The sequence below is a fragment of the Triturus cristatus genome, chromosome 12 (genome assembly GCF_964204655.1).
Source record: "Triturus cristatus chromosome 12, aTriCri1.1, whole genome shotgun sequence".
In the NCBI taxonomy this organism is placed as follows: Eukaryota; Metazoa; Chordata; class Amphibia; order Caudata; family Salamandridae; genus Triturus; species Triturus cristatus.
In genome coordinates, this window is record NC_140595.1 from 623,323,968 (window position 1) to 623,340,167 (window position 16,200).

Genomic DNA, 16,200 nt, shown 5'->3' on the forward strand with positions numbered 1-16,200 from the left:
AAAGGTGGAGAGATTTTCCCAGACTTTGTTCCATGTCACTGGCGCCATATAGGAGAAGGATCTGCTGCCCTTTCTAAGCTGGTAGATTCTAAGGACTCGAGCCAAGTGCCAGAAGAAGAACGTAAAGTTCTGCCAGGGACATAGCCATGGATCATCTCCCTCAGATAGCCGGCCCAACATTATCCTTTTTTTATTGGAAGTCAGTGAAGGGCCTCTAGATGGGATTTGTATTCTCAGAGGGAGACTGAAAGCAACCGGGCTGCCGAGTTCTGAACCACCTTATGTCTGCCTAGGAAATATTCTGGAATGCCTAAGTAGAGAGCTTTCCTGTAGTCCAGTTTAGCGATTATTAACGCTTGGATTACCATTTTCTTGGAAGACTCTGACAAGAGGGGGTAGAATTTTTTCAGCATCCGAAGCGTCCCAAAGCAAGAACATATTAGAGCCTGGATCTGTGGTTGGAAGGAAAAGGCACTGTCAAATTTGATGGCTACATTTCCTATTGAGCCCTGTTGAGGGACCGGAAGCGGAGAGTCCTTCGGCCAGAAAGATTTCCATAGGTTAGGGGAAGATGATTCAAAGATCATAATCTCCGTCTTATTCGGGTTACATTTTAGCTCATTAATTGGCAACCGCTGGAACACCTTCAAGGACAGTATTCTCAATCTCAATTGCCTGGAGGTGATCGAGCAGGCTTCGATGAGGAACAGTATCAAAGACCACCGATAAGTCCAGCATGATCAAGATGGCCTTGCCTCCTCTGTCCAGGGAGCATTTTACATAATCCACAGCTACTAAAAGAGCTGTTTCCGTACTGAAGTGTGGCCTAAAACCTGACTGGTTGGGATGTAGGTGATTGTTCTCCAGAAATTGCGACAATTGTGTGTTGACGGATTTTCCAATATGTTAGAAAAAGCAGGGAGAAGGGAGCTGGGTCTATAATTAGCCAGCAATTTCGGGTACAGTGTGGGCTTTTTAAGTAATGGTATAACTTTTGTAGTTTTCTAGTGGGCCGGAACCTTGCCAGATTGTAAGGAGGTGTTTAATACTCTGTTTGCAATCGGGTTAATAACCTGGACTACCGTGGCCAACATTGCCGAGGGCATGGGTCAGAAGGGGAACCTGGCTTCAGACTGTTAATAGCAGCCAAGGAATCGCCTAGTGGCAAAGGGAAGAAATTAGCAACGGTTGAACTCCCCTTAGTAGGAGTAGAAACCTTTGTTGTCTCAGAGTCGATTATTGCTGATTGAACATCTATAGGAAGATTTGCCTGAATGGTGGAGATTTTATCATGAAAAATTAATTCCAACTCTTCTCACCATTCTTCCGTAGGTTTGGAATCTCTAGAGATGACCTTGGGGCTTAGGAAAGTTTTCACAATTTAAAAAATCTCCTTGGATTTATTATCGGCTTCAGCAATCTTCTTCTCAAAGAGGACTTTTTTGCCTAGATGCAACTCTGACTGATAGTCCTTCAGTGCTAGCTTTATATGCGTGGCCCTTGGCTGCGCCAGTGATGGGGAAGAGCGGTACAATGCTATACATTATTAGACCGGGTGCTGTTCTGCTCCCCCCCTTTGGCCCCACGCTGCACCTTTGGTTGCTTCGCTGCATCAAATGTAAGCAAATCTGTCCCAGTGTCTCTTCACTTTTCTTAAGCTCCTCGCACTATTTGCCCCAAGCTTCTCACAATGTCTGTTTCCTTGCCTCATGATGTTCACCCTGATCATGTGTCTCAATGTCCTTACACTGTGGACTGTAGTTCACTGACATTGCAATCATGAACCTCAAGCGTCTGAGGCTGTCTTGTGCTCCCTGCTTGTCCTGTTGATGCACTATGAGCTCTTCAAGCCATCTCCCCACGTGCCGCAGACTCCTCATGTAGGATGGTCCCATGTGGTCCTGCCGCTAAAAAAATTTAAATAGATTTTTACTTCATGACTGCTGGCTGTATTGAAGATGAGACAGCTTACGTGGCCATACCACTGGATGGTGCTGGATGTAGAGCTGCCATATTTTCTCTCTCCCCAGAAGACATCATGTATTTTTTTTAATATTTAGAATCTGGTGCTCATGACAGCTGGCAAAAAAAGAACAAACATCCGGTGAACCTGCATCATATTTTTGACCAAGGCCCTACACTAACTTCTGAAGTGCCCACCGCTTTGTCTGCCCGTGTGATATAGATCGCGTCACGTTGGTGAGAAGATACTGAGACTGGGCACACGGTGGTCATGGAAGCTATGCCCCAATATACCTTGGTCTTTAAGCACACTTAATGGGAAAAGAATGAAGACAGTGTTACAACATGCTTAATTTGTGCTGGTGGTTGTAGGTGATGGGCACCAACACTCATAATCAGACTTTGTCCCAGATCAAGAGGGAGAAAGCCAGATAAGGACAAAGAGAGATATAGAAAAACACTGAGTAAAGGAGAACTCAGGAATAAAAGAGAGCGACAAGAGTGAAATAAAGAGATGAAAAGTGTGGAATGGTGGAAGAAAAAGGCATGAGGTGGAATCAAGACTAGGCAGCCATGGAATTCTGCAATTCCAGCATTCGGCAGCAGGCACTTAAGAAAATGTTGGACTTTTTTCACGTCACTGATTAAGCATTGCTATTAAATGGGGGCTGGTCGTCAGTCAGTGGCCCGAGTATGGTGCAGAGATCCTGGCCACCTGGCAACTCTCAGAAGCCTCAGTTACAGAGATACCTCTGGCTCTTGAACAAGTGGACCTAGTTCGAGCTGCTGTTACAGAAGATGAATGCAACAGCCTCCCCCTCCCCCCCACTCTCCAACAAATGAGACAGACGTGGGGGCATATCATCAACGAGGTGATAAAAAATGATCGCCCCTTTTGCGTCCGTTTTCGGGCGAAAAGCGGCGATAATTTTATCGCCTAATCAGCAAGGTCACGCTATCGCGTGAAACCTTGCATTAGCGCCTGAAATCTAAACGCCCAGCTTTGCATCCCTAATGAGATGCAAAGTGGGCGTTCCTGCCCTGACATGACTGGAGAAATGTCGCTAAGCGACATTTCTCCTATCATCAAGCCCCACGCTATGAAGCATAGCGGCAAGAAAAGTAGCGATAACCCCTGTTATCGCTACTTTCCTTACGCCTGCTTCAGGACTGACTTAGCCATGATATCCTATGGAAGGTGGATATCATGGCTAAGTTTGCCTTGCCCTATCATCAAGCTAACGCCAAACTTTGTGAGATTATCGCTGGATTTCCAGCGATAATCTCACGTTTGGCAGATAGCGCTAGGATTTTTATCGCTTTTCAGATAAGCGTTGCTAATAGCACGCTTTCTCAGCGATAAAAATCCACGTTAGCCGGCGATAATTATCCTAGCGCTAAGTGCGCTTAGCGATAATTATCGCCGGTCCTTGATGATATGCCCCTTGGTGCCTACCACCACCTCATTCGAAACCAGTCAAATTGTAACAAAAAGAAACATCACCACAAAAGGAATTAAATGGGTTTTTTAAAAAATTTATTTAGCAATTCATTTCGCCATCAAGCCATTGCTAGCAGTCAAAATGACGAATCATGCCATGGCGCATTAAATTAGACAGAATCAAATAGAAAGTGTGTTTAAATGCCACAGCTACACACAATAAATAATTACACGCTGTCACTTCATAAAGATACAAAAATATTATTTTGTAATAGTAACCTAAAGCCACATAATCTCTCTCTCTCTCTCTCTCTCTCTCTATATATATATATATTCGATATGCAAGATATCTTGTAAGCACATAAAAAATACAATAGACACATAAAAATCACAGTTACAAGAAGCCAGTATGAAAAACATAAGAATATAAAAAAGGGCATAAATTTCCCATAATAAATTATCTAAAAAAGAATTAAACAGCTACTGACAATCTCTTGCAGCGAATGAGCCAGGACCACTTTAAAAATTTCGCAATTCCACACACAAAAAGGGGGGAAGTGTCCGTCGTTAAAATGCGCAGGGCCTCAAGGTGACTACGTGTGCCCATATTGCGACAGAGGGGTTTCAACCAGACACCCCTGGGCCTTGCATAATCCGGGCAAGCAAATAAAACGTGTACAATAGTCTCAACCTTGCTAGGGCAACATGCACAATTGGGAGAAATGCGGGGCACAGGTGACCAACTCGATACCAATGCACCTAGGGGGAGGCATCCAACTCTGAATTTGAAATAAAGGGCTCGGTCATAAGGGAGAGTTATCAAGTCCAGGTAGGGTTCAAAAGCCACAGTGTCTTTAATTTGCAAAAAGGCGACAGTCGACTTGCAGTGGTTGGAGGTTGTATTTAGCCGCTCCGCACACCAGTTCCAATAATGCGCCTTGACAACTTCTTTTGTAGGGGCTGAACGTGATGACCAGCAGCCTCCTAGACCGACATTCTCCAAGAGCTTTTTGGTATCTCTAAGCCACTTTATTTTGGCCCAGCCCCCCAGACTCATAATTTCTCCCAAGGCATCAGCATAAGATTTCAATTCTTCACCCCTCCAGATTCTTGTCCATAACAAAAGCGGGCGAAGCTGGGCCTGGTCTTTAATATTTTTGCAGCCCATGTCCAACCGGACAGGTACGGATGGAGTACTCAGGGGAACGGAGATAAGAGATTTCAATAACTTACTCTCCGCTGTCTCTAGATCTTTCAAACAGCAATGGCCCCACAGTTCTGCCCCATACAAGGCTGATGACACTACTTTAGCCTTGTAAATGTCAACTACTGGGGTGAGTGATCTTCTTGGAGAGGCCCTGAACTCCCTCATAAGGGCACCTCCCACTCTCCTATGGCTGAGGACCATTTTATCAATATGACTAACCCAGGACATCCTATCCGTAATCCGGATACCCAGGTAGTCAAATTCGGCTACTTTCTCTAGGGGTGTCTGCCCTGACATGACTGGAGAAATGTCGCTAAGCGACATTTCTCCTATCATCAAGCCCCACGCTATGAAGCATAGCGGCAAGAAAAGTAGCGATAACCCCTGTTATCGCTACTTTCCTTACGCCTGCTTCAGGACTGACTTAGCCATGATATCCTATAGAAGGTGGATATCATGGCTAAGTTTGCCTTGCCCTATCATCAAGCTAACGCCAAACTTTGTGAGATTATCGCTGGATTTCCAGCGATAATCTCACGTTTGGCAGATAGCGCTAGGATTTTTATCGCTTTTCAGATAAGCGTTGCTAATAGCACGCTTTCTCAGCGATAAAAATCCACGTTAGCCGGCGATAATTATCCTAGCGCTAAGTGCGCTTAGCGATAATTATCGCCGGTCCTTGATGATATGCCCCTTGGTGCCTACCACCACCTCATTCGAAACCAGTCAAATTGTAACAAAAAGAAACATCACCACAAAAGGAATTAAATGGGTTTTTTTTAAATTTATTTAGCAATTCATTTCGCCATCAAGCCATTGCTAGCAGTCAAAATGACGAATCATGCCATGGCGCATTAAATTAGACAGAATCAAATAGAAAGTGTGTTTAAATGCCACAGCTACACACAATAAATAATTACACGCTGTCACTTCATAAAGATACAAAAATATTATTTTGTAATAGTAACCTAAAGCCACATAATCTCTCTCTCTCTCTCTCTCTCTCTCTCTATATATATATATATATATATGTCATGTTGCCTCTCTTTAAAATCACAGTTTTAAAGGCTCTTAAATCAGCAGGGCCTTTCAATAAATAGATCTATAATAAATACATTATAAATACATAATAAATAGATATTAAATACACATCTTCGTTCCTATCTCGCTATTTTGTCATCGCAGCTCCCGCCTGCTTACACAGGGAACTGGGCCTTCCGGTTTCTCTGCCTGGCCAGCAGGGCAGGCTGCATTCCAGACAGGTTGTTGCCCCGGCACAGCGCCACGATTCAGATAGTTTGTTAGACGCGTGCCTCAGGCAGGAAGTGCGCTTGAGAAACAAATAATTCACTTCCAAAAGTGACTGTTTTCACCACCTTTGCTGATCAGCTGAACTCCTGAGCTGACTCTGCAGTTCGAGGTTAAACTAAGCACATTGTACCTGAATCAAACAATTGGTTATGCGGTAAAACGAATAATTAGAAATACACATATGCAGTATCATTAATGTACATACACCATATAATTAATAAAATTAAAATACATATACAATATAATAAATAGGATTGATATTTAAGAGTTATATAAAATATGTTAAATATATATATATTTTTGGTTAAGGGCAGTTCTATCAAATATATAAACATGACAAATGCATTTTACAGTAAAAGAGCATAGTACCGTACTATAACTTCGACATACTAGCTAGGTCAAAGGTCATTGTGAACTCTAGGATCAAGATTTTGGAGTCTTGTACATTTATGGGGAGTCAATCAAACTCCATTTTGAATGAATATTTGTATCTCAGGAAGGGGGATGGGCCATTATGTGGCAGGATATTTTAAAATGGTTGCCAGCATTGCACATCAACATGTGTCAGGTGAAGAAGTGAATTTGGTAAGGCTAGTCAAAGTTCATGACATAACTCTAAATGGGCTTCTGTGTGCATTTACTGCAACAGCTGGTGCCACTGCATTTAGACGCATGCTGAATACCATACTAGGCGCTATTTAAAAAGCCATGCAACTGACTGTGTGTGAATGAATTACATTCTTGGGCACAAGAATTGACTGTGAACCTGCTATTGCTTTACATAATCCAAAATCCAATATCCTGGAATTCCATTCTAGTCGTGAATTTACTATTCCACAGACCAGACAATGACCTAAGAGGCCCTACTAGTGAAAAGACTTCTTAAAGTGTTTTAAAACAAACGAACTGGTTCTGTGTGAACAATCACACTACAGGGTTGGCTGTCAATGTACTGAACTCCATAGGAGCTCTGTGGGGGGTCACCAGTGGCTGCTTTATGAGTATAGGGGTACAACGCAGGTGCAGCCCACTGGGACCTTGATGTAGTCCACCTCGAAGGTGAACGTGGCTGGCGGGTGGGGGCACGGCTTCCTCCGGAGAACCATCATGGTCTGATTCAGCAAGACCGAGTTCAGAGAGGCGGTCTCTTCCCCATTCCGGGTGTTGATGCAACCGCGGCACAGGCACTCAGCGAAGGCCAACTTTTGAGGGTACCGGTTCTCGTCCACATTGATACTGGAGAAAAGATTAAAAAATTCAATTTTGAGCCACTTTGTGGGGATAGTGCGGAATCTAAGCGCAGAAAGTACTGGCATATGCACTAAAATGTATATGTCAAGGCCTTGTGTAGCCAACACAACGAAGACGCTTTGGGTATGTTGTGACTTTCTTTCATTAAATATGCATCCATTAAGAAGAACAACACAATATAAAACAAGGCAATTATTGGGTCATTTTTTAGAAATTTTTAAGTGACGAATTGTATGTATATAGTAGTTTGGTGATAATTGCCCTATTTTATATTGTGTTATTTTTAGGTTTTATGTGCTCAAAAGACAACAAACAGCCTTAATAAACATGTTTTTATCTATTTCATGTTCTTACAAACAGCAACAGCATCCCGAGGCAAATAGGCGATTTACATTCAACAGTAACCATACATTTAACAGTTTAATATAAAAAAAAGCATCAAAACAGCATAATCAGTGTGGCCAGTCATATTGACTTTATGGTTTGGAAGCAGAGGACAGGAGCAAGAGGGTGGGAGAGGAAAAACAAAGGGATGGTGCACAATGAAGCTGTTGAAGGAAAAGACGAGATACATCTGTTTTTAGCTGTTTGCGGAATGGGGTGAGGTTGGACTAAGCCTAGCCGGAGAGTCAGGCGGGGGCATCTGAAGAGACACCAGGACGGACCAGGGTACCAAAAGCAGCCTTGGCAAAGATGCTCCAGCAGCCACGTGCCTTGCATCTCCTCCTGCAAACTGTCCTTGGATCCACCCATTCGCTCTACCCCAGTGATCGCTTTCTCCCTGCACCCACTCCCGCTTGAAGCCCCCATCACTGCTACAATTCACCTCACTGCGCCGGGGAAAGTAACCGGGGCACCAGGAGCGGCCCTGGGCGTTCAAACCCGGCCTCCGAGGGCTCCTGCCCACCGGGGAAAAGCCCGGTGGAATAAAAGCCGATCAAGTTACATCTCTGCGAGTCACAGGTCTGCCTGTGGCCCTGGGGCTTTTTATAGTGCACACCTAGACCGAAAACACTTGGGCGCCGCTCACTGTCGGGACAGTAGGGCTCAATTTAAGATCGTGTACAGAAGTGCTTGCGTTCGGGACCAAGGCGTGGTTTGGGCCCACGGCCAGGCGGGAAAAGGCAGGAGTTTTTACATTAAAAAAAAATAAAAATGCAGTTTTATCTAGCGTGAACGCGACCCGAAGGTCTTGGAGCGCTTTACATGAGCTATAGTTACATTCAACAGGGTAAATTCTTTTTTTGAGGCACAGGAGATTAAGTGATTTGCCCAGGATCACAGGAAGATGAGCCGACGCCGAACCTGGTTGTCCAGTTTCAAAGTCGGCACATCCCCCCGCATTGGAGTTTACTACACTGACGTCAGGCCGGTAAAGAGCTGGGCGGACACTGCAGTATCTTATCTTATCGCTTTCTGTGCATCTGTGAGTTAATTCGGATTCTGAAAGGAGACGGCATGTGCATTGTGGGTAAAGGAAAGATGCTTGAAGAGGGCGTGTGCACGGGTGAGCGCGCGGTTAACATGTCTTGCAGCATTGCTTCCTTCCCTGGAGCAACGAACGAATGTGACTCAGCTCCGTGCTCCACCCCAGGCTCCACCCCACTCCCAGGCTTCTAGCTCCACCCACTCACAAGCTCCGTGCTCCACCCCAGAGTTTTACCCTCGGCTGCGCTCTTTCTCCATCCCACTGTTTCCGGCATCCTATTTTTAACTGTGATCTTGGGCAGTGCCGCAATGCATGGCATTGAAGCAAAACCTTAAAACGCATTAAAACAAGGGTTCGATATAGGACCCGTTCTCGAATCCATTGATACCGGAACACTCGTCCTTATCTATCATTCATATTTATATTCTCCTAGCGCTCCGAGGTGACCAGCGTGGCGTGCGGCGCTGTGCAAAACTTCCCATTTGATAAACAGCCTACAAACCGGGCCCATGAATAGTTAACACAGTTCTGGAAAAAGAAGTCGCAGATCAAGCATTACAGTAACTGCTTTTCATATAGTGCTTGGAGCGAATTCATGATGCTCCTTAGCGCTACAGCAAACAAATGATGGAGGGAATGCTGACAATGCAAACATTCTCCCCCAGTCAAAAGATCTGGGTTAAATCCATCGTTCTTTTGCCCACTACGCCACCCCAGTGTGGACCGAGCCATATGCAAATCAGTCTTGACCCTGTGCCTCAACAGTCCAGACCAAACTGCCAGGCCAGGTCCTCCCTGGAACGGAAACAAGCATCCTGGGTCTGGTTTCAGGGTATGTCACCCTTCTTCAGCCAGGCTAGCTTGAATCCAGTGGCACAGTGAGCACTTAGCGCTGTCACTATTACTCGACTCGGCCATTTCCATTTTATTCTCCTCATAAATGTGGAAAGCTGAGTCAGTCCTGCCAGGAATTACATTTTTGCCTTGCAGGAGGCACACAGAGGGATGCAGTGATTTGGTTTAATAAACCAAGTTATGTCATAAACCGGTGAGTTTGAATCTTTAACTAACTCTCGAATGGATACGGACTGACTGACCTATAGGGAAATCAGGAGATACTGGACCAAACTGAAGCAAATACACGTCTGGACCTTTTTGCTCCTATTGGCAAAGTCAATAGGCCTGGGTTTAATGTACTAACGAACGGGGCGTTAGCAGATTAGAGTGCGACACGTCCAGGGCGCAAGCAGAAGTGGAAAGAGGGGTCTTTTGTTGTAAAGTAGTCCCTCAAACAGTTTATGTCAAGCACTCAAGGGGACGTGGAAACCTAATAGCTGTAGCACTACTGCCATCCCTCATTAAAAAGCTGTAGCAATATTGCAAAATGAACGCACCAACATATCTTTATGTAATCCCGGCCAGGCTAAACTTGGGGGGAAAACTGCAGCGTCACAGCTTCTCACACCATCTGCCAAAACAGCACACCGTGGCATCAGTACCTTTTGTGGCTTCTCACACCATCTGCCAAAACAGCACACCGTGGCATCAGTACCTTTTGTGGCCTCATTACTAACACCACTTAACAGGGCTAAAAGAATTCATTAAGGGCCAGATGTATCAAACAGTTTTACCCATTCTGTGTCTATGGGAAAATGTGTCCATACATCAAGCCCTAAATCACTTCTTAGTGCCTTAACGTTAGCTGATCTAATTCCAAGTGTAAAGTTTAAAATTGGGCCAAAATGATTGCATCCAATTTAAATTTACAAGTTTTGTGCAAACTGCATTCGGCCCCAAGGTGTTTGCATGGGCATTTTCCTCCAGGCCATATACAAGAAGATTTCACTAGCAAAACAGAACATTAATGAGTCAAAAAACCTTTCTGCATGTTATTTCACACTACATTGAAGGCCAAAAATAATCCTATTGGGCGCAAATGAGTTTTTTATTTTACGGGGTTTGAGTAAACGCAACTCCCTTGTATTGACTGCACCTGTTGTTCATGGTGGGACTATCTTGTAAGACTGTAGGTTGAATGCGCGATTGGATTGGGCTCTTACCGGTATCTCCAGGGCGAGAGGGAGCGCTCGTTGTGGCCTATGAGGTCCTCCTGCGAGATGAACTTGAGGGATGGACACTTTTTGCCGGTGTTCCTTCGGTGTCTCTTGTTGTCCCCCTGCATCTTCTCCAGGCGGGAAACCATGGTCACCGCGTTGTAACTGTCCCACTTCAGTGGGCTCCCGCAGAATCGCTGCATCCAGTTGTCCGGCATGTCACTTAGCTGCTCCTTGGTGAAGCACTGCTGCTGGTGATGAGAATGGTGTTTCCCTCCGTGCCATCTGCATGCCTCGCAGTGTTGTAGGCAGAGTAGGACGAGTGCGCACAGGAACCACTGGAGAAAGAGATGTGGGAAGAGCATACCGTTAGCCCCTAGAGTCTCACACGGTGTCCCATGACATTCTGCTGCGGCGGCTAGAGGAAGCTGGGGTTAGGGGTTTGGCGTTAGGATGGTTCCGCTCCTTTCTCTCCAACAGATCCTTTCGGGTAGCTATCCCGCCCGGTAAGTCCACCTCCCATCAGCTCACAATGGGGGTCCCGCAGGGCTCATCTCTGAGCCCCACTCTTTTTAATCTTTATGTGAGGCCGCTGGCTGCTATTGTCAAAAGTTGGGGTTTGACAATGGTCTCCTATGCGGATGACACGCAGCTGGCGGTCACACTAAGTGGGGACTCAGCTATTGATGCCCGCAACTTCTGTGAGGGGCTGCGTTCGGTGGCCAATTGGATGAATCAGAACTGTCTCCAATTGAACACCAAAAAGACTGAGGTGATGGTGTTTGGCACGCGTCCTGACTGTTGGAAGGAAAATTGGTGGCCTTCTGAGTTAGGTGGGATCCCCTCTCCGGTTGTGGAGCTAAAGAACCTTGGGGTATGGCTTGACCCATCACTTAGCTTCACCTGTCATTCGAAGAAGGTAGCTGCTGCTTGTTTTGGCATCATCAGGAGCATTAGACCGGTGCTCAAATTCTTTGATGCCAGTACGAGACAGCTGGTGGTCCAGGCCTCGGTTCTATCTAGAATAGATTATGCTAGTGCGTTGCTCGCTGGCACGAACAAGGCTGAACATGCGCGGCTGCAAAGAGTTCAGAACGCCGCTGCTAGAGCAATTTTTGGGCTGCCCAAACGCTGCTCAGTGTCTGGAGTATTATATACTCTTCACTGGCTACCTGTGGTGCGGCGTATTGAGTTTAAGGTGTTGTGCCTGGCCTTCAAAATTCTGAAGGGCTCGGCCCCTCCTATCTTAACGAATCTCCTTACTCCGTACATTCCTTCTCGCCCGCTGAGATCTCTGGGCCAGAATTTGGCGGTTGTTCCTCGCTTTCGGCTGACCAGGACGGGTGGCCGCTCCTTCCGAGTGGTAGCTGCCCAGCTCTGGAACGCTCTTCCTGCTGAAATCCGTGCTATGGATAATCTAACCAGGTTTAGAGGGGCTATTAAAACGTTTCTTTTTAATAAATCAAAGTAATCCCACTGCATACTGTGTTGTTGTGTTCACCTTTGGCGCCAGGACGCCCCTTTGCTGGGGCAGCTGTGCGCGGTATAAAACCCAGTAACTTGTAGAAGCCAATTTACAAAACATTTATGAATATGGAAAGTAGTCCTACGGGAGTAGTCTTTTACGTGCTCTTACATGCCTTTGCGAATCGGCCCAAAATGTCCAACTCCCTGTTAGTAAAAGTGCAAAGAGGGCAGAATCCTTTATATTTGAATGAATTGTGTACGGATATCCATTGAATATTGCCTTTTTAGGTGTTTTGGGGGCCATTTCACAAAGCAATATAGGAGTATGTAAAACAGTGCGTTGGGAGAAAGTATTTACATACTCCGATATGCCTTTGTGAACAGGCTCTATAGAGCGTATTCTTCACACTAGGTACTTCCACTAGATACTTCCAGTGATGGCCAGAGGCAGACTGACCTTCTGGGGATGGCCTCACTCACTTTGGGCCTGTAAAAGGCTAATAGGTTTGGAGCTCAGTCGGTCACATCTTTGGTTTATAACTTGCAGTCCACTTGGGCCAATGTACAGCCGGATGTGAATTAACCTGCCCAGCCCTGTCAGCCTCTCACAAAACCCACGTGTTGAGGAATGGCCTTTTCCATCCAAACCAGTGTCTACGTAGAAAAGCGCCAGCCAAACCTGGAGTCCACGGTAGGCTGAGATATTATGTCACTTCCTGTCACCCCCCTTAGAGCTACTCCCTGAGCTTTGTCGTAGAAGATGCACACCACCTATGTCTACAGTATTCTCCTGGCCCAGCCCCCTTTGAAGGGCCACTAATTTGGTTATCTGGGGCCCCATGGACAATACCAGGCCTTGGTGACAAAGCTATGCAACAACTGCATAGACAACCCAAGCAGTAATTTCCGTTCCTGCAGAAAGAAGCCATAGCTGCACTGACATTTCTGGGCTAGTGAAAACTGAAAGAGGCATGGTTTTATTGCCCTTCGTATGCAATAACAACAGCACAATCAGCCATGAATTCATTGCCATCCCTATGCAAATGGATTTGGGTTACAAGAAGCTACTATGCTACCATGGACATCATGTGACCAGTTCTGGCCTTTCATTTTGCAAACCATTTTAATTTGTGCCTTCAGTTCAACTGTATACATAGATGCGAACAAAGACTACAACTCCCAGAATGCAATAGGTTGTTATATGAAATAGAACAAGATTTCCCTGTGTCATGTAGAGATCTGGTCACCCTATGCAAGGTTAATACAGAAGAATGTATTTGGCACAAGCCTGGATTGTTCTGTCAGATCTAGGTGCAGCCTATAGTGACCAACCCCTCTGGCCCCATGCACCAATTACTGAAAAGTGCTGAAAAAACATTGTGTAAGTCTAAAAGTGCTACTCAGGGGGTTATTTTGAAAAAGAAAGAGATGCCTTACAAAACATGTGCAAGAGGCCTACATATTAAAAGCTGCAAAGAAATGGCCACTGCGTGCTATATGAAAATGAGCTTTTTAATCAACATTAATGTCCATTTTCTATGCAGGAGCTCCTCCAGGGGAACCGCACTTCGTGCATTCGTTGCTAGGGGCTAGTAGTCTTGTTGGAAAATGATCCTATCCTGACTTTTCCACAATGGCCAAATTGTGTGATCTTGTGCAAATCATGTTCTCTACATCGCCTTTAATTTACATCAACTGAAAAAACACTGTGAGCAGCCAAATATAGGGACCCAATATTTTTTGAAAAAACATAGAAATTCACTTTTTAGCAGACACGTGATGCCTTCTGACCACCCTGTCCACTGCACTTGTATATTCAAATTTTCAGAAAAACTTGTGTACCACTTACCAGGGCGGATGAATACATTGCAGAGCGAGGGCTTTTCTCTGGTTCAGCGATGCTTTTCTGTCTCCCTGTAACTCTGGATTCCACTGCCGATCTCAGCAGCAACAGCTGTTTGCCACCTCTGCCTCAGTTAGCCTCCCAGACTCCTTCGGCACGTGCAACCACAGCAGGCAGAGCTGCCTCTTCTGTTTTGCTCTGTTCTCTTGGCTGAGCTTCAAACTGTGTTCATGCCTCTGGAGCAGGCCGCCTCTGCCTTTTATACACCTGTCTGTGGAAGCTCCAGCCCTCATCGGAAAATCCACAGGTGTAAAATAGCCTGCACCTCTTCCTCCCCCTGTGTCGTAAAAGGAAGTCGGGCCTTTATTTACAGGCACTTCCTCATAGGTGAGCCGTGTAGCGCCCGCGTGCCAGGTTTCCCAGGTGAGGCCTCGAGACGCTCAGCGCGCGGCACAGGAGAGAGCTTACTTTTTGTTTTGATTTTTACAATCCTCTTGACTGGTACCGTTAAGGGAGAGTTTTCAATGTGACCGAAAAAGGTTTATTTAGCATTTTGTCACTGGTATTTTCTGAAGGAAAATGTACATTCTTTCGGCCACTGCACTCTATAAGAATAGACACCAGGGTTATTATATTAATGATAACACACAGGTGTTATCATTGTTTTAATAAAACAATTTAGTGGTGAATAGCAGTGGCTAGACAGTGAGCATAAAGTGATGGCTAGAAATGCTTGAATAAGTCGTAATTATTACATTGCATTTTTGCTCGCCCGGGGCCTGGTATGAGCCTTTTACACTAGCTGCACGGGTTCGAATCTCACCTCAGCCACTTATTATCGCAGAGGCCGCCCCCAAAGGGGGCCTCGAGGGTCGGCGCCATAACCAACGCTGAGCCCCGGAATTTTTTTTTTTTGGCGCACTGAGGCACCCAGAAGCAGGAGAAGCACCTGTGCCCCCCCCCCCTGGCCAATGGGGGGGGGGGGGGGGGGGACGAGCGGGGTACAAACCCTCAAATGGGGGAACCTGCCAGCAAGACGGGAAAGACTTGGGGGAGGGGGGTAGATATAAGCGCCGCTCCCCCACGTAGCTCCTATCTGCTTGGAGCGGGGGAGCAGCAGCGGCGCGTCGCGAAGCCACATCCTCTTGAGCCATAGCTAGGTCACTCCTAGTAGTTGAGCACCTTATATTCAGTCCTTGTATAATCCACTGAACCCTGGTCTGTTAGCCCAATTGAAGCAAAAAAATGCTACAACTCCCAGAATGCAGTGCTTTCTTAAATGTAAGTCCATAACCGGAAATATGGCGTTTTGTGTACATTATGGGTACTCACAAACTTTTTGTCGGGGGCCAAAATAACAGTGTGGTTTGTGGACGAGGGCCGCACCGGTAGGGGTGGGGTCAGTGGGGGGCGGGGCTAGAGTAAAAAAAAATTAAACAGTTTCCAAACATTAGACAATGCGACAATGCTGTATTTCAAAAGCAGATGTAACTGCAAAGAGCACATTTTGATAATACATTTTTATTAGCAGACAATAGCAATCTTAAGATGCATTGCATAGCTTCATACACACTTTGAACCCAATTCCATCACAGTCTCTCTCTCTCTCTCTCAGTCAGTCTCTCTATCTCTCAGTCACACAGTCAGTCTCTCTCTCAGTCAGTCTCTCTCTCTGTTAGTCAGTCAGTCTCTCTCTCTCTCTCTCTCTGTAAGTCAGTCTCTGTCAGTCAGTCAGTTTATCTCTCTGTCAGTCTCTCTCTCTGTCAGTCTCTCTCTCTCAGTCAGTCTCTCTGTCATTCTCAGTCAGTCAGTCTCTCTCTCTGTCAGTCAGTCTCTCTCTCTCTGTCAGTCATTCTCTCTCTCTCTCTCTCTCTCTGTCAGTCTCTCTGTCAGTCTCTCTCTCAGTCAGTCTCTCTCTCTGTCAGTCTCTCTCTCTGTCAGTCTCTCTCTCTCAGTCAGTCTCTCTGTCAGTCTCAGTCAGTCTCTCTGTGTCAGTCAGTCTCTCTCTGTCAGTCAGTCTCTCTGTCTCTCCGTCAGTCAGTCTCTCTCTCTATCTCTCAGTCAGTCTCTCTCTCTCTCAGTCAGTCCTTCTGTCAGTTAGTCTCTCTCTCTCTTTCAGTCAATCTCTCTCTGTCAGTCTCTCTCTCAGTCAGCCAGTCTCTCTCTCTCTGTCAGTCATTCTCTCTCTCTCTCTGTCAGTCTCTCTCTCAGTCAGTCTCTCTCTCTGTCAGTCTC

General features: G+C 45.8%; 1 protein-coding gene across 1 annotated transcript; it reads right to left on the minus strand.

Moving 5' to 3' along the window:
• Window positions 1-5,508: 5,508 nt before the first annotated feature.
• On the minus strand, window positions 5,509-14,236 carry LOC146776430 (interleukin-17C-like). Its single transcript, XM_085637604.1, has 3 exons — window positions 13,972-14,236; window positions 10,662-10,993; window positions 5,509-7,157 (listed from the first exon to the last, which is right to left on the minus strand). Exons 1-3 carry the CDS (start codon window positions 13,987-13,989, stop codon window positions 6,917-6,919), a joined length of 591 nt encoding a protein of 196 aa, XP_085493730.1. The 5' UTR covers window positions 13,990-14,236; the 3' UTR covers window positions 5,509-6,916.
• Between the last annotated feature and the right edge of the window lie 1,964 nt (window positions 14,237-16,200).

Bases quoted from the DNA above. Each gene is read 5' to 3' on its own strand.
- LOC146776430 (XM_085637604.1), bottom strand. The intron at 7,158-10,661 runs GTAAGAGCCCAA...TCTTTTCTCCAG, and splicing joins CTCTCGCCCTGGAGATACCG to TATCAATGTGGACGAGAACC.